Source organism: Lagopus muta, chromosome 8, assembly GCF_023343835.1.
Source record: "Lagopus muta isolate bLagMut1 chromosome 8, bLagMut1 primary, whole genome shotgun sequence".
NCBI classification, from domain to species: Eukaryota; Metazoa; Chordata; class Aves; order Galliformes; family Phasianidae; genus Lagopus; species Lagopus muta.
The window spans coordinates 24,483,967-24,505,760 of record NC_064440.1 but is presented as its reverse complement, the minus strand read 5'-3'; the positions used below and the strand labels follow the sequence as shown (position 1 = coordinate 24,505,760).

Sequence of the window (21,794 nt, the reverse complement as noted above, 5' to 3'; positions counted from 1 at the left end):
AACAAAGAATACTGAAGATAATTCTGGATAATATTGAACACTTATGTGTTCTTGTGTGGTATGAACATTAACTAACTAGTAGGTGAAAGTACAGACTGACTCCAACTTTATCGTGCCCCAAATTCAACCCAGAACTGCAATATGTCAGCAATAATTTAAGAAACGACAATTTGCTAAAACAAAAAGGGAGAATGAAAATATTAGACATTCAGAAATCTAAAGACATGAAATACCTGTTGCAAAAGCTCAGTATGTTTACTTTTAATTGTACGAAGGCTGAGTCTAATGCTATTGAAAAGTAAAGAAAAGCACAAGTTTCTGTCATCCTTTGGTCATCTGATGGATTAGTCACTACTCAGAATTTTAACAGAGCTGTTTCCAGAGTTTGGAAATTCCTGCCAGTGGCCGCATACTGCCTTACAACTTCTTTATTAACTGCTTTCTTCTAAAAGAAACAGGTGTACAACCTTTGTTACACTCCTTTCTCCCCTGTAAACAGTTGCCCAAAGGACCAGAGGTAAAAAAAAGAGAAATACCATCCATGTTTTAAGCAAATAAGTGTAACGTGCCAGGAGAAAGAATGATGGAACATGAACTGAACTATCACAGAAGGTGAATGGATTTTGACAGTTGTTCGCAAAGGTTCAGGCAAAACAAACATAAATATTAAAATTAAAAAAAAAAACAACTGATTATTCATTGGTTTCATTCCTATCTCATCCCTTGCAACTGTTTTACTCATTTTTACCTCTAATCTCAACAAAAGCAAGTCATGCATGCACATCACATCCACAAAGGATGAAACGTGTCCTGAGCACTGTAAGCCCGTGCTCTTCACTGTTCTTACAGAGCAATTTCCAGGCCAGCTGGTACCTCCATGCACAACATAGCAAGATTAAGTTTGAGTCTGCAACTACTTTGTCAATATTAATAATGGCTATGGTAAAGTACAACCAGTATTTTCAGTGCAGCAGTGCCAATGTCAATGCAGTGTGACACAGTAAATATGGAAACCTGACTGGCTTTAATGTGTTAATGTATATCTTTAGGATACAAGAGATCAAAAAAAGCCTATTCACAAATGGTAGTATTTGGGAAGAACTGCTTTTGAGTATTCCTTAAGGGAGGAACTTCTATCGAGAAAGCCTGAATTTAAAAAAATCACTGACAACTAATATATGCTACAGTGAGTGATCAGGTCTCATCAAAAGCACTGCTTCACTTCAGGAAAATCTTTGCAACTTCCAGAGCCAAAGAAACAATTTCATATGTTAAACCACTAATTACTCCAACGAAACCAAGACCAACTTCATCATAATTCTCAAATATTCCTTCAAACTGGATCGTTGTCATACTCGATGCTCTATAAGCATTTCATTAATTGCTCACACATCCCATGCAAGATGCAATCACCAGACTTAAAATTAGCATGATGGTTGTATCTCCATGTTTAGATAGTTAAACCTCATCCTACATGTGTAACGAAACACTATTTGACAGCACAATAGCATGCATCTAGACAACTTAATTCAGCTAAGAACAAAACACATGACAATCTTTAACAATGAATTGAAAACAGCGAAGTGTATCCTGAAATCTATGACTTAAGGCCTCAAGAAACAACATGCCTGTGCTTTTCAAGCATTTATTAATTCAAACTGAACTACATGCATGCATCACTGTTTCAAAACAGCATATGACAACACAAGGTATTCCACTGTTCAGTGGAAACAGAATACAATGCTGATGTTTTATTCAACAGGAAACATATTTAAGGTACTCAAAAACTCAAAACTACTCAACATTATGATATTTTTGGCCACTACCTCCCTTGCTTATTAAGCCAACTAAATAAAATAAACTTTTAAAAAGTAAAATAAAACAAAACAAAGACCTCCAAAGCATTTTGCAATGTTCTCTCCATAACAAATCATAGCAACTTGTTTCAAGCGAAATTCTACTTCCAAAATAAAGAGACTACATCACATACAAATTTTCTCTTTATTTAAATAAGAAAGAAAAAATAGGATTTGTTCTAGTGAAGGAATGAATAAGTTTGTAACTGTTAAACCTAAACAAACAAGGAACAACAAAAATCTTCCCTTCCACGCACACTCAGATTTATGCAACTACAAAGTTCTCCAAAATGTATTATCTGGAATGCTTCATACAATAGGAAGTCATTAGTGATAAAAATAACTGGACTTTAATTACATTAGTGAATGAGGTAAACCTTAGGTTTTTTTTTAGCTATACCCAAAACATTAACCTGTAAATAGAAAATGCTTTCAAATCCTAAGTACGAATTCAGATTATTCAATTCTCAAACCCTAGATTTACCCTCGGTGAAATAAAAAGGAAGACAGCTGAAGAAGATTCATAACACCACCCCCTTCTAAAACTACCCAGTAAAGGAAGGAGAATACCAAGCAGGGAAGCACAAAGATGCACCTGTCCTCAATGCTTCAGATAAGGTTACCATCCACTCCCATTACCTCTCACTAATTTTTTTCCAAATAAAATACTCTGTTTTATAGTCTAGCTCTTCACAATGTAAACACAAAACAAAACACACCCAAAGGCATGACTGAGAATAGACAGGAAAATAATAAATCTGACATCAAATAAGTTGAGGATGCAGAGCAAGAACATCTAACAATATGACTGTAAATACTTCTAACATCAACATACAAAACAACAAAAACACATTGTGCCAAATAAGCACAGGCAGTAAAGAAGCAAATTAAAGAGACATCAGGCAAGAACATTTCAAAAGTTACCAATTGTGAGAACATGAAACCCATAAAGATGTGTCCTTACTTGGGCACAAATTCAGCGTGAAACTTAAACACAACTTCGCACTAGGTCAGTCTTACAAACACAACTGAATATCTGCATCCAAGTTCCAGAGATGCATTTTGATACTACTGCATAAACATCAGGTGCAAACAACAAAAAGAACTAGAAAACTAAGACATCAATGTTCTGCTCACAAGGAAGCAAAATTGCTTCTGACAGATTCTTGGTGAAACCAGACCAAGTTTTCACAAATAGACCAATAGTCCTGTACAAAAAGAATAACAAATGTGCACTCACCCAGCTGGTGAAGGGGCTCCTGGCCATGCAGCACTCCTTAGCAACAGCCCAGGTCCAAGAGACGCTCTCCCTTCATCCCAGAGGCTGGCTCTTATATGAGCCCAGGGGCTCCACCTGTGCCACCCCTCCTGGTCAGCTGGGGAGCACAGATGCAAACCATCTGCCTGTGCTCCCTGGGCAGACACAGCCCTGCACCAGGTACTCCATCACCACTTCAAGTCCTGCCCTACCCATTGCCCTGCAGTCAATCACAAAAACAACTGAAGAGCTGCTAAGTGCATGAATCAGACACTGAAATATTTTTTTTTGGGGGGGGGGAAGTCTCAATACTCTGTTTACCTAGTACAGTAAGAACCAAGTTCACAGTTGAGATGTGCAATACTGGAAGTAAAAGTCAAGTTGCTTAGAATGAGATTGTTCTAAAAAGTTGACTGAGTGCTTTCATAGTTTCAAAATTAGGAAATGTATTAAAAATAAGCATGACCATATAGTAGGTCAAAATGACATGCAAACTTTTTTTTCTCAGCCAACATAAAATATTCAGCATCTAAGTGCCACCAATTAGATTCTAATATGATTTTGCTCATCATCGAGTCATCTTTACTTGCTTTTGTACATCTAAATATGCAAATATACTGACAAAATCCTTTATCCATTAATGTTAATTTGATAATGCTTTTAATAAAAGCACCAAACCCAAAACCTCTCCCATCAGTTTCAGTGAGAAAGTATTTCAGCAGGCATTTTCCATTGCTGAAATCTCCACAAGCACGTTCTGAAGTTTCAGCAATGCTGCTACTGAACAATGTGGGTATTCAATAATGGTAGCGAAATCAATACCAGCAAAAAACTCCCTTTTTAAGTAATTCCTTAAGACTTAAGAAAAACGTCTCCTCTTTTCCTTCTTGTACATTTTGAATGCATCTTCATCAATTCTCTTTCCAAGGCAATTTCTATATTTGAAGAAATTGCTTCTTTGAAGAGTTTCTTCTCATACCACAATTTCCCTTCTTCCCTAGTAGCTACTGAGCATTCACAGAAGAGGTTTTCAAACAGAAGTGAAGCACAGAAAAACATATGAACTACGCTGTCAACCACAGAAGTATTTCCAAATTTATACCAGATTTGTTTTCTTTAATAAACATTGTTAGATTGAATAGGTGTTTTAAAAAGTTAAGTATATATCTTCTTACACATATAACATTAAAAAAAATTAGATCACACCTAGAAAAGGAGCATATTATTTGGAATAAAAAAGTCATGCTAAAAAATTAGCCATTCTGTAGTCCTCAATGTATTTTATTACTGAAAGTTTCAAGGAAATTTGCATGCTAGACAAACACAAGCTTGCAATAAATGAGTATGGAAAACAGCATTTTTGAGTGTAAACAAACATACACTAGCAATCTTAAAGTAGAATGTGCATAAAACCTTATTTACAAACAAAACAATCCATATTTTTCATGAGTACAATAGCATGAAAAGTGAGACTGACGAAGTCAGCTAGGAAAACATTCTTGAATCATAAAAATATGTTAGAATAGGACTTATATATAATTAATTTAAAGCTTTGCTTTAAAACAAACTTATTCTTATAAATCTTTTTTCAGCTTTAAAACTTTATTCTAAAAATTAGCCTTTCTATAAAAACCATTCCATTAAAATTTTGCTTTAAAAAAATCAGTTTTATGTTAGACAAAATATTAAATTATCCAGGCACAATTAGTTCAGAGGACTATAAAAACTCATATTATAACCCTTTATTTTCCAGTGACTTGTAATGCAGTCATAAGATTCTTTGTCAACTGACAACCATAGGAAAATTCACCCATACAAATCAACCTTTATTTCAAAAGTAAAAGAAAAATTTTTTGAAGTCAGACTGTATTTCACTTGCAGAAGAATTTCCAGCTGGCTTAAGTACACGCACATCTTTTATTTATGCTGGGAAATATGCATGTATATATATTTTGGGGAGTTTTTTGATACATATTTTTAACAATGAGTAGTTTATGATGACAGCTTTTACATTTCTTTCAGACATTTTATTCAAAAATACAACATTTCAAAGTGCAGCTTTATCTCAATACAAACTAGTGACCCTTGACACTTCAGAAAGTTAACCAAGAATAGGTTTTGATTTGGAGGGAGGGAATGCACAGGAGGTACAATGTGCAATTGCAGAGTCAGCAGGGTCTTTCATAAGCTATTCTTATTTATCTAAAAATATATACTGTACAAGTATAGAATTTACAAAGACTTTTACAATAAGACACATTATATAATGCATCGAACTGCAGATGTACAAATGAGCCCAGACAGTGATGAAGCTTAATTCTCTGCTTAAAACTTAAAACAAATGAACAATTGAAATTGATTTTATAGTGTACAAACAATTTCAGCACTGGGGTTTCTGCTTCCTAAACACTTTTTAATCAAATAAGCTGTCATCATAAAAACTGAAAGCAAACAAAAAAACACCAAAACAAAACCAAAGAAAAACAACAAAGAAACCAAACCAAAACAAAAACTCAAAGACAAATACAACCAAAACCACAGAATATCAGATTTCTTTCCCAACAAAGTCATAAAGCATCAACTGCCTAATAAGAATTACTTGGAATATTTTATTTTTAAATTCAGCTTATGAAAATATCTGTTTTAAGCAGATATTTTAACTTTAATACATTGGATGTTGCTTTGGGTTTGTTCTATTTCAATACTGTAGTGACTACTTAAAATAAAGTTTGAACTACAGTACACAAAATCATAACCAACAGTACGCTCTACTAAAATCCAAAGAAAGCACATGGTATCAAATTTAATGTTGAAACACTACAAGAACTCAATTGTTACTTGTCTGTATTATAACATTTCTATCCCCTCCCTAAGGAATGTCAAATTAACCTATGAACTTTGCCAATAAGCTGCTTAAAAAAAAAAAAGAGCAAAAGAGAATAAAGAAAACACTAAACTTACATTTCTTTCGGAATTTGAGGATTCATTATAACCACCACCACGGTAACCAGGAGAGACATACTTCCTTACCAGGATGGTCCATTATTGCTAGATAACAGCCCACAGTGACTTTTTGTCCAAAATAACTAATTTGGACATGATTTCAGGAAAAAGGATGAATATAAAACCAAGTTCGGTTGTATTTCATTTCAAAAAAGCACTGATCTGAGTTCTATCATACTATATTAATCTCAATACCACTCATTAGGCAAATATATACCAGATTACGTGTTGAACAAGATTTGCATATATACAAACACAAAATACAAACACAGAATTCACCCCAGATTAATATATCTTAATTTAATTTCTAGTATAACAGAATTAATTTTTTTGCACTTTAAGAATTATGTGGAAAAAAATGAGAGTAGGCACAATTAATTAATACAGCTTCTAATTTACCCGATTATAGTGCACTATTATGCACAGATAATCCATTAAAATAACATACTATTCAAGCCCATTTGTTTGGATGCACAGGTGAAGCCTAGTAAATAGGGTTCTATCTAAGTGCTTTAAACTCAAATGCACAACTTCTGCAGCTTTACACAGTAGAACAGTGCAATATCTAACGTCCCATATACCAGGAACAAGAGTTTAAAGTTGTACCTGTTTCACATTAGACTGGCTTTGTACTTTCTGCAGCTCTAGCACTTCAATTGCTTTGTCTATGGCCTCCATTTGTTCCCTTTCCTTTTCCAGGTGCTGGCTATTTAAGAAAAAAAAAAAAAAAAGTTGTTTTGGTGGCTAGCTCTCACCTGGTAGAACAATACAGTTTCTAAGTAATGGTACAGCAGAAGTTCTTGAGGGTCGGTTCACAGTGCTAGGGTGACCCCGATCTCCACTTACTTCCCAGCTTCTGACTTTGGAAGAAGCTCGCTCTGGCTTCTTGGGAAAAGATCCTGATGTGCCTTTCTGTCTCTTGTCAGGAATACTTGTGACTGTTGAGGTCAGAAAAGTCCTTTTTGACTTTCTCCTCACATTTAATTTTTTAGCATCGGGTTTTTCTTTCTTAAGGTGTTTTCCCACTGTATTTTTCCTTGTTTGGTGCCTGTGAATGGAGAACGCTGAAGATCTCTGGGCACAAGGAGAAAGTTTCCGTCTCATACCCTCTTTTTGTTGCTTTTTAGTTCTGGAAGCTTGTTTGCCTGTTGTTACTCTGTTTCCTCTCCTCGCAACAGCGCATCTGACAGACATAGCTCCTGCAGCTTTTTTGGAAAAAAAAGGTTCTTTATTAGTGCTTTCTTTTCTCTTCCATATTGCTTTTGGATTATCTCTCTCTAATCGATCACCCCTGATGGAGGTCAAAGGAGTTTTGGTAACTCTACTGTTAAAAGGAGTTAATCTACCATCTCCTTCAACAACAGACTGGTGAGAACTCAAAGGTGAAATGACCAGCTGTTTAAAAGAGTTCTCAGAGTGGCTAGATACCAGACAATCTGTTCTTTCTGTGGAAACTGAAGATCCATCTGCTTTTTGACTTGAGAGTGTATCATTCACTTTAGCTGACTCTGGCAGACAAATTGCTGAAGATGAGCTATAGAAGTCTGACCGATTGAAGGACTTTGTTGGTGTGTCTTCTCTCTGTGCATCAGCTAATTTCCTCATGTTTGCATCAAAGCTGAGACTTCTGAACAGCTGTCGAACGTGAGAAGGCTTTTTGGCCTTTTCCCCAACTGAACCCTTAGGAGGTATTTTCAGAATTCTGTTTGTCAGCGGGTCGTAATACTTGAAAGAACACTGTTTGTATTTATACCTTATAGAGTCCTTGCTATCTGTAGAATTACGATTTTTCCTCATTTGGGGAATATCTACAGGTTTACCTTTACACTGTTTCATCTCTGGACACGAAAGTACATACACCACTGTCTTGGGCTGCACAGGGCTCATAATCTTGCTATAGGACTCAGGAAGCTTAAGGGCACATAGTCTAGTTTTCATGTTTGGAGTCTTTTCATTTTCTGGCCATATAATGCTTGCTTTTTGATCAGATGGATCCGATTCTCTTCTTGTCATTTTTCTTTTCGTTACAGGGTAGTTCAGTAGACTTGTTTGGGTGCCATGGCTGACTTTCACCACCTGACATCTTGAAGCTAGGCGCCATGTCCTTTTCCTAGGCGTTTTAAGAGTTTGTGGGTTGCATAGCCTATCTGAAGCTAAAGATGGGTTATCAAAATCAAAACCACCACTTAAAGCATCATTAAACTCTGGTAGTGCTTTAACTGAAGCAGTTTCTGTTCTATTACCCTCAGCAGTATTGTTCCTTTTTTCATCTTTCTGCTTTTTTTTCTTCATTCTCTTTCCTGTACAGTTGGCTGAGGATTCACTGTCAAAGTAGCAGCGAAAACGACCTTCCCTGAAATCACGCACAAGTTCTTCTATTTTTATATCATCTTCGTGCATTATCTGAGACCAAGTCTTTCCCACAAAAGAAGGAGGCACATGAGGCAGAGCTGGAAGAACTGCTTCTTCAGGATGAACTACGACATTCTGTTTCACTGTCTCTATTTGCTTTGACTCGGTTTTTAAAACAGAAGAGAGCTGTGTTCCATAGTCTTTATCTTGCAGACTTATTTGGACCTCTTTTAGCAATTCTATATCTTTTATAGCTGCCTTGGGTAAGTCCGTTCCTGACTGAATAGGTGCATCACAGTCAAAACTCATTTCAGAGCCCTCTAAATCAGCATGATCCAGAAGTGATGAAGAAGTTAAACAGAGATTATTCTCCTCTTTGAAATGAAGTTCTTCATATGCAGTTCCATGGCAATATTTCAGAATAACATTTTCAATTGTTTCATCCACTGAACTTGCATCCCCTCTGTTCATCTTCACATTTTTGCATCTTGCTAGTGGTGGGGAAGTCCCAAGACCTAGGGCGCTGCTGATCCCCACAGTATCCCTGAGACGGAAATCAGACACCAAAGTTTCATCCTGAGTTTGTAAACCATCTCGTGTTAAAAGAGGTTGACCTGAGGTAACATGTGAAGTATTCCTGTGGCTGCACACAGGATTCTGATGCAAAACTGAAGGGCATTTTGGGTGAACCAGTGCCAGAGCAGGCTTCAACTTATTCCTAGTGCACACCCCCATTCCCGTGTTATCACATCCACTATGCAGAATACGATTTGATGATGATGATGATGAAGTCTTAATATTTTTTTCTATTTTACGATTAACAGGAGAACTATGAACTAACGTATTGACAGAAAAATGTTGAGGTACTGGGCTCAGAGCCGTAAACTGGCCTTCATGGCTATGATTTCCAATTTGAGCATCTTTGAGGACATTGCATTTCTCATTGCTACAATTGCCCATAGACACCCGGGACGTTGCTGTAACACGTTCCTTTTCAGTTTCTGATTTTTGAGTAAATGTCTGCGTTACAGAAGTTTCCTTTGTGTGCTCATGAGATAGGTATGGAGCAGAAGAGCGCACGCTGTCGATGGACTCCTGGTCTTTGCTGGAAGTCACCTGTCTGCCTCTATTCTTCTTTTTCTCCACCTCTCCTGAAGAAGCAATCCTGGCAGACACTGGAGTGACAGGGAGTGGCATATCATCATAGGTTGGCCTAAGAGGGGTTAAAAGAAAATCCTATATAAACACTGTAAATATGATTAATATATATATATATATTTTTTTTTTTTTTACTTTTTTTTTTTTAAAGTAATTGCACCTAATGAACAAACTCAAGACACTAGCTTTGCTACTTTAGCAAAACCATTCCACTAGAACGTGGGTGAAGGAACATTCCTCAAAGCTAAAGACAAGTTTAGTCCAGTTTAGTTACTTGGTTAGCCCTCTTCACGCAACTAAACATTAAGAATGGCCAAACTTACATTACAATAACTTTGAAAGTAGAAGAAAGCTAGAGATACAGAGTTTTCCTTTGTTGGAAGTTGGGAGCTCAAAAACAAGTCATTTCTTTGGTAAAACTATGATTTGTTAAATAATGAGCTTTTGTAAGGAAATGGGGCGTTATAATATGGCATAGTATAAAAATACTATGGAGTATAAATGCCTGCTTCCTGCTGCAAAGCACAGCTGCCTGATAGGAACAGTGCACACATTACCAAGGAATTCCATGTTCATTGCTTCTCACAGACATACCACAGCTCTAACTAACTTCTCTAAGAAGCTAAATTATGATTGTCCAGGCTTACTGTGGCAACAGAAGACTTTCAGATATTCTAGAACTGACAGTTCTGTCTTCAGGATTGCCTAGGATAAGAGTGTTTTAGATCTTGCAGAATTAACAGAACAGAGGGATACAGACTATTTCTTTTAAGCATCTCTAGAACACCGAAGGTTTAAACGCGTGTAGCAGATGACAATTGTTTTTATATGTAGTAAATACAACTAAAAAGAGAATATGATGCTTCACCTGACAATTATAATCAAACCTTGTGAGACCCAAACAGATGCTGTTTGAATACACGGCAGACAGCCATGCACCTTTTGTGGTGCATTCATCTGCTAATGGAAGTACTGAGAATAAATTCCACTCTCTAGTAATTTCCTTGGTTGTAAGCATTTAGTAGTCAACATGAGCAGAAGTCCTTGAAGGACTCACAAGTACCAATTATGTCCAAGTTTATAAAGTTATTAATAAAGCCAGATGATACCAAGTATCTAACTAGATACTTCATACTGAGAAACAACGACAGGAGATCTTATGAGGGTAGCTATGTCTCAGTCTTTTATTGAGAAATGACAGACAAAAGAATTCTCAGGTTAGAAGATCTGTTTTATGGTTGAAAAAATAATAGGTTTAGCTGTTTCAAAAAACATTTTCATTTTTATTTAAAGTAAAGTTTCATTTGGTCTCTACAGATTTGACAAGACTTAGCATAGGAAAAAAAAAAAACCAACACACAAAACTGCACTTCAGTGAATTACTACCAGAACAGAAAAACAAAGCAAAGCAAAAGAAACTTAAAAAACACACACCAATAATCTACACTTGAAATCACCGATTTCAAGCCCAAGACGGAGCTCAAAAATGGCCCAACATTAGATTTTGTTGGATCCCTTCCAGTTTTTTCATGCTTTTCCCCTAAGCCAGAAGTAATTAAGAATAAATGCTTCCAGCCAGATACATACTCAACACCTTTTAATCTCTAATCACATTTTCCTTAGCTAGCTTATTAAGCCTCATAGAGGAACAGCCCAAAATCTAGGCTTTGATAGATGTGACATGACAGATGTTATCAAGATAGATGATTTTTCTCAGTTCACAAGGTCTCTTATGCTGTCAAAGGTAGCCTGATGTGATTTTTCTTGACTAAACCATCACTCATCAATGCACAGTCTTCTAGATCCTTATGAAGAGTTCATTTACGCAGTTATCAGGGAAACAGCACAACTTGAGCAAAGAGGCAAGGTAAATCAGAAGGTCCTTTCCCCACCCCTACTGATAACTGGCAATCTCTACATTTGTTTGTTTCCCAGTTTTTCTAAAACATCATTATGAAACATTCTCTGTGGCCTCCCCCCCCCAAAAAAAAACTACTAACAGCTCCAAAACTCGTAACAAAGATCTCACAGGCTACATAATAAGTGCTAAAGTATACTATTCAGAAAGTATAGTGCTACGTATACTTTAGAAATGCTAAAGTGTATACTTTATTTAGAATGAAGTAATTTGCTGAATATTTTTACTTCATGGAGTGATGTATGTATTGACTGCCACTACTTGAGATTTGAACTAAAGAATATAGCAAGCACACTGTTGATGCTTAATTACACAAAGTAGTTGCAAGTAGTAAACCAAAAACTTCATAGCAATTAGCACAGTAGAATAAAATAGCTGGAAGATTCTAAGATCTTGCCACCTTCATGGTTTCTGAAAAGGAAGAACTGTGTCTTCAACTGATCTCTGAACATTGCAATAGGCAGTGATAAAAATCTCTGAGAGTATGTTAGAAACATAAACAAATAATTATTCAGGGGGGAGAAAAAGCAATCTAAGACCAAAAACTGATTGCTAATATTAAATAGGTTGAACAATCACTCTTCCCCATTACAAAAGATCAGAAACAGATACCCACTGGTTCAGGCTGTTCTATGACTCACTTGCCATTTTTGTAATGAATGACAGAAATGATTACAATTACCCTCTGAATATAAAGGAATGCAGTGGGAAGGTTGAGTTAAATTTTGGTAAACAGCAAGGAATAAAACTTGCTACACATTTTGCTTGAGCCTAACTAGCCATATCAATTTACCAACAGCAGTACACAACTCCTCATTGCTTGAAATGCAAGTGTTACTTTAAAAGGAAATGAATTATGGCACAATGTGTAATATTCCTTCCCTAACTCCAAAAATAAAACATTTTTTCTCAAAGGTGTATAATCACATAGAATACGGTGGAATTCTTGACAAAAAGAAAAAAAGGAGTAGAATGAATAAAAGTACAGATAAGGGTTATTAGGACTGACTAAGCACAAGAGGAAATCTCATGTAACACATTAAAAAAGGAGATTATTATCATATGAACGTGATGTAATCAAATACACCAGATGACTGAATTATGCCAGCCAGCTGAACTGCTGTGCCCTACTGAGACATGCACCTAAGTTCTTAGGTAAAGCATTTGTGGCTTAACTCCAAAATCTTATAAATCAGAATTAGATCTAAACAGAAGGCCAAAATAAGTAGAATTTTCCTTTTTTTAAAAAAAAAAAAAATTATTTTTTTTAATTTTGTCACTTTTATTTTTCTATCTTTGTGTGAAACACTCTCTGGATGCTGCTAGAAGATTGAATATAAATGGATTTTGTTATGGATCAACTATAGCAAGTTCCCAGGTTCTTCATTCACTTAGCAGACCATGTGTGATTTTCAAAAATAATTTATAAGCAAATGCCTAAAGAGGGAACAGAACTTCACTTCTGAAGTGAGGTACTTCTGGCAGTTTTACTAGAAATTACTCCCAAAATCAGAGTAAAGATTTCTTAAATGCTCCGTATTACTTCTTTAATGAAAAACAAAACAAAACAAAACAACCCATCTCATAAAGAGGAAAGGATTTCCTCTGAAATTCAGAAAGAGGTAAAGTTCAGATAACATGCTTTCTTCTTTCACAGCACTACTGAAGATACGGGTTCTGCAAAAACAAGTTTCACAAATATTCTTTTAAATGATAATCTTAAGATCCTTTGTGTGACTTCAGTTACCGTATGACTTGTATGGGTATTCAGTAACTGAGGGAAATTGTTTATCACTCCCAGTGAATCAATTCTTATTTTAGACATTAGTTAAAAACCTAATACTTTGACTCAGTCATTTTTCAGAGCAGAATCACAACAAAAATCTATTCACGCTCTTCCATCTTCAGTTTTCTTCTTCCAAACTCTGTATGTACATTGGATTACTCCTCTCACACTGATCATCCAACCTTACCTAGATTTTGTGCATTATTTTTCTTATTCTGCTCCTTCTTCCAGCAACTTAAAGGAACATGGATAGCTTGGTTTTCCTAATTAGTAGGTATTATTCACTGAATGAAATAACCTTGTACTAGCAATACCTGAAGAGATATCGGCCTTTTTTCATTTGAATGTGGGCTTAAAGCACAGACAATATTTTCTCTATTAGAAATATAGAAAGAATATTGGAGAAAAAAAAAAAGTTATTTATCAAGATACATTCAATTCAGACTAGGAGTTTTTAATGTCTTGCAGAATATAACAAGGGATGAGACTTAACTAATTTCCTTTCAGCTGACCCTCCTACAAAAGATGTTTATACTCCCTCTTATGCTAAAACATGCACGTGATAAATAAAAGGAACACTTTTTGAAATCTGAGCATTAACAAATCTGCCATTTAATGCAATTTCCACAAATAGTAACTCAATGTGTAAACTGTAAGGAGAGTGAAAAAATAAACATAATAAACTTATAAACGCTCACCTGACATAATCCACAAACCACTGTCACATTCCACAAGCCAAAATTATGACTTCAATACATATCATAAAATAGAGTGCAAAATAGATTAATATTAAGCCCAGGATGCCTCTATTGTAAGAATTTGTAAATGTATGTCAATTGTACACTCTGCTAATATACTATCTGACCAATATATTAGCACTTTTTGTTAGGTCTTTACATGTAATTGTTTTCAGTGCTGCTGCATCAAACTCATAAGCAGTGAAACAAAGTTAGAAAGCACAGAGACAACACTAAAGGAATACACTTGGGCAATGGTTATCTAAATACATTCGTTTCTAAACTCCATTCAATATAAACGTTTAACCTCAAATGGGCAAAATGTTTGGTGATAGAACAGTATAAAAAAGCTCACAATACATGCAGACTAGGAGCAAATATTTAAAAAGCAAACAAACATTATTATACCTGTTGTCATGGTATCTGTGGGGATGATGCTGCAAAACATCCTGCAGGAAACGCTCCATCAAGCTACTGGTACCCATACGATTCCTGCAGTAAGTGGTAAAATGTCTGTGCTGGGAGCTAAAAATATGCTGGAGGAAGACAAAACATATAAGTAGTTTAGTATTACTGTTAGCATACTGATCTATTCAGAAGAATTACTTCCTAGGTAAAACATTACTGTCACAATGAAAATGTTTCAACAAAAAGAAAAATCTTCAGCCTTTTCTACTTTAAGGCTGGGATTCAATGAGATTTTTAAATACGCAAAGGGAGACACAAATAATACTGAAATGTGTTGAAATCCCTTCTAAACTGAACCTAAATCAGCCACTCTGCTGCTCACAAATCTCTTGTGACGGGAACAAATACTGTCAATAATGCATGATGATTAAGAATATTTTTGAACTTCATTTAAGCAAACAGCTCATAATTTACTCAAACTAAGGAGAATTTTTGTAAGCACACAAGATTAAATAGGTTTTTACTCTCTAGTTAAAAAAAAGTCTAGAAGACAAGAAACCAACAGATTAAGAACAAATAAGTTACTGGTTGATCAAAAGTGCTCAGCTTTGATACCTAACATATTAACTCTAATGTTTAACAGTATATCTCGTTCTCAAGGTTAAAGCTGCAGAAATAAACCTAATGAGTGTAAAGCACAGTAGGGCAACACTTCAGAAAGGCAGACTGCAGTAACCATGCCGTACTACTGCCTTCTTTATAACAGGTAAGAAGGATTTCCTCTTCTTTGTATGCACAAAGTAGTAGCAGAACTCACAAATTTATTTATTTCCATTCCAAGTTGGTCATTCAGTGCAGAAAATGATATTCTGTAAATTGGCAAAGCCTATTGGCACTTCTTGTTATCTGCTGCCAAATTATGCAGTAGCTTTCTTACCTGTTCCAGATTACTGTAGTGTACATGACAGCAGTTACAGTACCCTTGTCTATTTTGCATGGTGGATACTCCAGGCCGAGGATGTTCTTGCCTTCTTGAATGTAAACTGAAAGAAGCAGGTAATATTACCAAGACATTTCATTAAGAAAATGAGAAATGTTGGCTTGTCAATTATATTCTTAACATAGACACTCAGAATACCCACCTTGCTACTGCAAAATTAACACTTCTGTTTCAGAATTACAATGGCAAATACTATTCCCAAAAAACCTTTTTCTTAAATGCAGAACAACAGATAACAGGCTGAAGGCACAACTAGCAAAGATTTTAATTTGAGTTAAATATAGTCTGAAGAGATCTATCAGTCCAGAAAAAGATAGTCATTCTTTTATTGTTGTATTTTTAGCCTTTTGAAATGAAAAACAAATAAACTGAAAACTAAGAAATTCTGACACCTGCATAATTGGTTTTGGGCACTACAGTGCCCTTCCTCCACAGTTTATAATATGTGTAAACATAGAAGATCTCCATCATACACTTAGCTACGTTGCATCACTATCAACCATTACACAAGATGACATATAAGGTTGAAAAACAGATTATTCTTGTTTTACTTTGTGTAAGCAGTAAAATGGATGTCAGTTAGATTATCATCTTAATTACCTGCTACTGCTGTCCTGTTGCAGTGAGCCTTCAACACCATGCCTTTCCATTCCTATTTCCAAAAAAAAAAAAAAAAAGTTTTTATTTTTACCTGCAGTCAGTTAGTTCCTTTACACTGTATTTGTCAAAAATAGTATTTTAAAGAAAGTTTAAACATTAAAATAAGCATTCAGAGAGATCATTTCATCCTCAAAGATCCTCTCTGAGGCTTATAAAATAAGCTTCACTCTTTCATTGTTGAAGGGAGCAGGTATTTTTCATATTTGTCTGGGATCAAGATTAAGAAATCTACGTTCATAAGACTATTCCATCCATAATCAGAGAGCTAAAATGCAGCTTGTCTTAAACAGCTTACCATAGGGAAAGAAAATCACGCTTGCACAGAAACCTTTGGATAACTTATCTTCCATCTAAGTTCCATATGGAAATTTAGGAAATCAAATGAAACAACTGAAACTAGAAGGTGAACTGATTGACTATACTGATGGTTATTATGTTAAAAAACTGCACTAAAAACCATCTCCTTTAAACGTCTCACCTTGTGCTGAAGAAGCAGAAGCCTCATCAGATGGTTTGATTCTGTCAAACATCTTTAATTAAAAAATGAAATAATTGAGAATTAAAATAACAGAAAAATAAACAAACCCAAACCCATCTTCTAGTCCATCCTTCAGTCCAAGTTGTTTGGATGTACTATATAGTTTCAGCTGTAGACCATGACTTGATTTAAACTAATCTGCATTGTAAAAAGCAACTTCTGCTTTACTAGGTTACCGCAATATTACATTTAATAATGCACACTTCCTTTGATAGGAATAGGACAATTTCTGGTGTAATTAATGAAAAAAAAATTCATAAGTGTATTAATGTAAGTGTAATAAGTGCTATATTTATGAATACAGCTTAGACCTCATTAGGTTGTTAAGCAACAACCTTATCAAATTCATTTAATTGCTTAATTTCTTAAGTTATCTTTGCAATGAATATGAAAGACATACTCTAATAAAAAAATATACTAGACCAAACAAAATAATCATACACGCTGGAAAGAAATACTTATCGTTCAGAAGACCAGCAAACCAGTATTGAAACCCATAATTTTTAACTGAAACATAACTTCAGTAACATGCTTTAGGATGCCCAAACATAAACAACTTATAACATAATCCTTTTATGTTACAGAATACAAAAATAAAGTCGAACTTTCTAGTACAAACCTTAGCTTCGCCAGCCTTCCACCATCAAAGATGATTCCAGGCTAGCAAACGACAAATGTCAAACAGGAGGCCATTTGCAGTGCAGGACACTTGTCCCTTCTCATCCCATCTGTCAAAAAATTAAATTAAAGTGCCTTTTAAAATAAAGCTAATGATATATTTTCCTTATCCTTAGGCATGCAAAATTTTCTGTAATTCTTTGCAAACAGGTCAGACAATAAAACAAATAAACCTATTTTTGATGTCTGCAGTACATCTGTTTTTCCATTACTGCAGTAGTGTTTCCTCCTAAACGTTAACTGTTCCTACCAGAATAACTTTCTTCCTTCTTTCTTCCATGTACTCTCTACATATTAAATTCTGCTGATGCTGTTATTCAGGAAATGAAATATGCTTCTACAATAATAGAAGGGAAAACAAAAAAAACCAACACAACCAAACCTCTGTATTAACCAAAATGAATTTCACTCATCAACCTACTCAGGAAAAACATTTTCCTTTATTTATGCAAACTCACCATTCACTGCAATAAAACATTAACTGAAACTTTCACAAGATGCTAGATATTCACAGCTTTTTATAAACTCACCAATACATACTCAATGAAGCATTATGATTTCCTTACTACAAACATATAAGAGCGAAATACCTCAAGAACATCCACAATCCCTGTCATTAGTGTCTTCCCAATCTTAAAACTCGGGACTTAGAAAGAAGAAAGTGGGACCTTCACACAGAGTCAGCAGGGGCACCACAAACAATTATCCTGCCTCCAAACTAGATGATAGCACCATAACTTAAAGGCTCTTATTTCAACTCAGAAATGCCAGACAGCAGCAACTGGAGTACATGGATGGGTAACCACTACAGAGATTCATCACTTTTTTTTATTTCAAGGAGTAATTTCAGTGGCTGTGCTATACTGAGGCTTTACTTGCATGCATTAAACTGAGTCACAAGTGGTGTAACTTAAAACTGCAAAACTATTAAAAGAATGGAGATACTTCAGCCTGCGCATCTCCTCAGCAAGTTCCTACTGTTTAGGAGATTGAATGGACCATACTTCCTTACAGAGGATGGGCACACAACGTCAGACCTGTACATGCACGTGCTGCCAGTAACAGAGGCAAACATCTGAGGAGAACCTGCAGGGATACTTCAGCAGCTGACAGGAGAGGAGTAACAAACTGCCTCAGCTCAGCCTTCTGTGAGAAGATCAACATGAAGGATGAAGTAAAAAGCTGATCTGAAGCTACACACAGTCATTTGCTACCTGAGGTCAGGCACAAAGCACAGCCAAAATCAGGCACACCCAGCTGTGCTCTCACTTTATCAGCTCTGAAAAGCCACGCAGGGTTTCTCAGATTTGCACGGACAGTTCCAGCTTTGTTAGGCTCCTTCTGACTGTAAATGTCTTAAGCTGCTGGACTAAAAAGTAAATCGCATCCGTGTTAGCATTAGTTTAGACATTCTACCACTGGGAAAAACGAAAAAAAAAAAGCATCGAAGAAACTCTAGTGCCGCTCTCGTACTGCAACAGGTAAACGAGAAAAGAGAAAAAACGACGGCCCTCGGGGCGGGGCCGCGGGCAGCTCCGAGGGCCGGGCAGGGCCGCTGGGCTCCAAGGGCTCCGCCAGGCACGGCCGAGCCCTGCCCGCCGCAATGCCGGGCTGCGGGGCGAGGCGGCGGCTGAGGGGGCGCTACCGGCGCCATGTCCGTGAGCTCGAGCGCGCGCGCGCGCACAGGTCCGCTGGGCAGCACGCGGACCCCACCCCTCTCCGTGCGCGGGCGCGCTCGCTCGCCTCGACGGCCTCCGCGGCCCCTCCCGCCGCCTGCCCCCCGCCCCACGGAGCGCCTTCCCGCCGCTGCCGCGTGCCGCACGACTCGCTCCCCGGCACCGCCTCACCTCCGTCCCTTCCCAGTAAGTCCTTCCGTGCCACGCCGGGGTCATGGGACGCCATCCCGGCTTCCTGCTCCGGGGCGGTGCTGTGGGCGGGGGGCGCGGCGGAGGGCGGTTTTCAGGGCCGCGCTGTGGGCGGGGCGGCGGGCGCTGCGCTCCTCCCTTCGGGCGGTGGTTGCCGGAGCTCGTCGGGGGGCGGCGGCTGGAAGGCTGGTGTGGAGCTGGATTTGCTCGCGTTCCGTGGAAATAAAAAGGCTTTCGGTTTTCTCACGAGTGAGGTTAAGAATAGGGCATAGTTCAAGTTCCCTAGCTTTCAACTGTAGGTTTTTAACACTGTAGATCTAATCTCCCATGGGAAAGCAGAGATTGCGTGTTTCCCTCGTGTTGCGGTTGCTGGAAGCAGCGTGTTTTAAGCAGCCGGAGCAGAGGCACAGTTGACCAGCGCTGACGTGCAGAGACAGGTGCAGATACCAGACATGACTTGTGCAGCAGGGGGAATGACTGGAAAATTTAAAGTGAGGTTGCTGTAAAAGCGGGCTGCTGTTGTGTGATTATAAAACCGTGTCTTGGAAACGTCTGCCCACACTGAATTTGTAATTGAGCACAGAAAGTCACAGATAAACTGTGCAGAGCAGCGGGAGAAGGCTTTGCTTTAAGAAAGAAATTCCTCAAATTGCTGTTGGATTGTTTGGCTCCTTTTGCTTCGATGCAGATATGTTTTCGTTGCCAATGTAGCTAGCTTATGCAGAACTTAAGTTGCCCGGTGACATTTTGTTGCCTGGTTTAATACAGAACTTGGCAAAACTCTTAGCTGATGAAATAAGAAGGGGGAATACTGCTTTTAGGTGCATATTGCATAGGGGTTGTGCTTCTCAAGGCTGACAAGATGCATGAAACAGTGTAATTGTTGTTATGTTTATTTTGTTGGGCATAACTGAATAAGATGGACTGGTCAGAAGGTATGGGTTTGCAATACAAACATGTGGAGAGAATCAGTCACTTCAGTAACATGGAAATGATTCTCGATTTCAGTGATGGACAAGGGAAAACCTAGTTTTAGAGTGCATCCTGTGGGTAGCAATGGAGATATGTGAGAAGCAGATATTGCAGATGGAGCATGTCTTTGGAGAATATTTACATGTGTGAAAGCTCAGGCTCATGGCCAAATTATTTCATGTGGGCAGAGCTGCATTGTTTAAAGGTGTATGCTCTGTCTGTGGCAAACACTTTGAAATACTATCTAATGCCAAAATAGTTTACCTTTATGATGGGTTCGAAGCATGCTTAGTGAGTTACTGTGGATTACCAACCCTGTGTAACTTGTTGGAACAAAGTAAGCTCAGTTACATATCTGAGGTTTCAGTGTAGCTCAGGTACTGACATTTCAGTTCCAGAATAGCTCATGTAAAACAGAAATCCGTAGCAAAGAACACAGCAGAATCCATCTTACAATGCTATCTAGCCTGTCCTTGGAATATTCCTGAATATTTTTTTGTGAAGATAGAAAGGATTTTTCTATCTTTTGGACTATCAATCAAAGGTAGCAGAATTCAGGTATGTGTTGTCAGGTATTTCATGGCTTCCAGCTCTTTCTGTGTAACTTGAGGTTACATCTTGATTCAAGCTCAGGTAAGGTACTGACAGAGATCCCTTCCCTCTAGTCTCCTCTTAACCCTAGCAACTAACCTAGTATGTACGTACATGAATGATCAGTCAGGGCTGAGAAACTTTCTCCCCTCTTTTAAAAATTCCTCTCTTCTGATACGAGCATCCAGCTTTTTTTTCCCCACAGATGATATCTGTGCCAGTTGTTTCCATATACTGTCTCATTCAACTTGCACTGCTTTGCTTTCTACTTTTGCTTCAATTTGATATGCTTTTCTGCTCCTGTTAGCCAAATCCATGGCAAAGTTCTAGCTGTGAAGAATATTAAGAAAAAAATACCTCTGACAAATGTAAACAGTATATATTTTTCTTAAAAGAGACAAAATTTTTCCAGTAGTTGGCTTAAGGTTGTAGAGAAAGAGTAACAAAAGAAAATCAAGGTTGATAAAATTATCTGGGAGGAAAGTTGCTCAGAATTTCAGTTTGTTGCATATGTTCTTTCCATTTAAATTTTGAATGCCTATATTCTCATTGAGTTGCTGTTTTGGTAAAATTGTTTAAGGGTCTGAGCTGGGCCTTGAATGACTGACATCCATTGAGGGCTGGGCTTTGAGGCGCGCAGAGTACTGTAGCCAAATGGCCTTGGAGGTGGATAGCAAGACCTAGCCTGGGCTGCAAGGACAGCAAATTTCAAAACAGTCCAAAGCAGGTGTGAAGATTTTAGAGCACTTCAGTTCTGAGTGAACTTGGGACAGGTGGATCTCTTCAACTCTGTAGGAGAATGAGTTCTGTGATACGTGGTATTATATTAAAAGCTTTAATTATGAAGAAGTGTAGAATTCTCGTAAAGGAATGTTGGTATTTTTCAAGAATTTTGTGGGATCCACTGTTCTGAGGTACCAGATTAAATGGAGGAATGGTGTGATATTCTGTGATATTTTTTCCCCTGTATGGTCACTCCAACTATACCCAGTAGTAGTGTTTTCAGAGTTTAAA

At 37.3% G+C, this 21,794-nt stretch overlaps 2 protein-coding genes across 6 annotated transcripts in view; one reads left to right on the top strand and one right to left on the bottom strand.

Moving 5' to 3' along the window:
- Positions 1–4,374: 4,374 nt before the first annotated feature.
- ZDBF2 (zinc finger DBF-type containing 2) lies at positions 4,375–17,404 on the bottom strand. 2 transcript variants are annotated; one of them, XM_048953803.1, is made up of 7 exons: positions 17,294–17,404; positions 16,615–16,666; positions 16,077–16,128; positions 15,414–15,519; positions 14,477–14,604; positions 6,964–9,682; positions 4,375–6,823 (listed from the first exon to the last, which is right to left on the bottom strand). In XM_048953803.1, exons 2-7 carry the CDS (start codon positions 16,664–16,666, stop codon positions 6,770–6,772), a joined length of 3,111 nt encoding a protein of 1,036 aa, XP_048809760.1. In that variant the 5' UTR covers positions 17,294–17,404; the 3' UTR covers positions 4,375–6,769. The 2 variants fall into 2 exon arrangements, with proteins under 2 accessions (XP_048809760.1, XP_048809759.1); XM_048953802.1 differs by having other exon boundaries at positions 4,375–9,682.
- The window catches only part of CMKLR2 (chemerin chemokine-like receptor 2), a 29,389-nt gene continuing 22,232 nt past the window's right edge, over positions 14,638–21,794 (top strand). Inside the window, exon 1 of one of the 4 annotated variants that reach the window (XM_048953821.1) lies at positions 14,638–15,242. In XM_048953821.1, coding sequence (XP_048809778.1) covers positions 15,214–15,242 — 29 coding nt within the window. In that variant the 5' untranslated portion in view covers positions 14,638–15,213. Of the gene's footprint in view, positions 15,243–18,742; positions 18,834–19,026; positions 19,215–21,794 lie in introns of those variants that run through there. The other 3 variants (XM_048953823.1, XM_048953825.1, XM_048953826.1) reach the window with 3 other exon arrangements.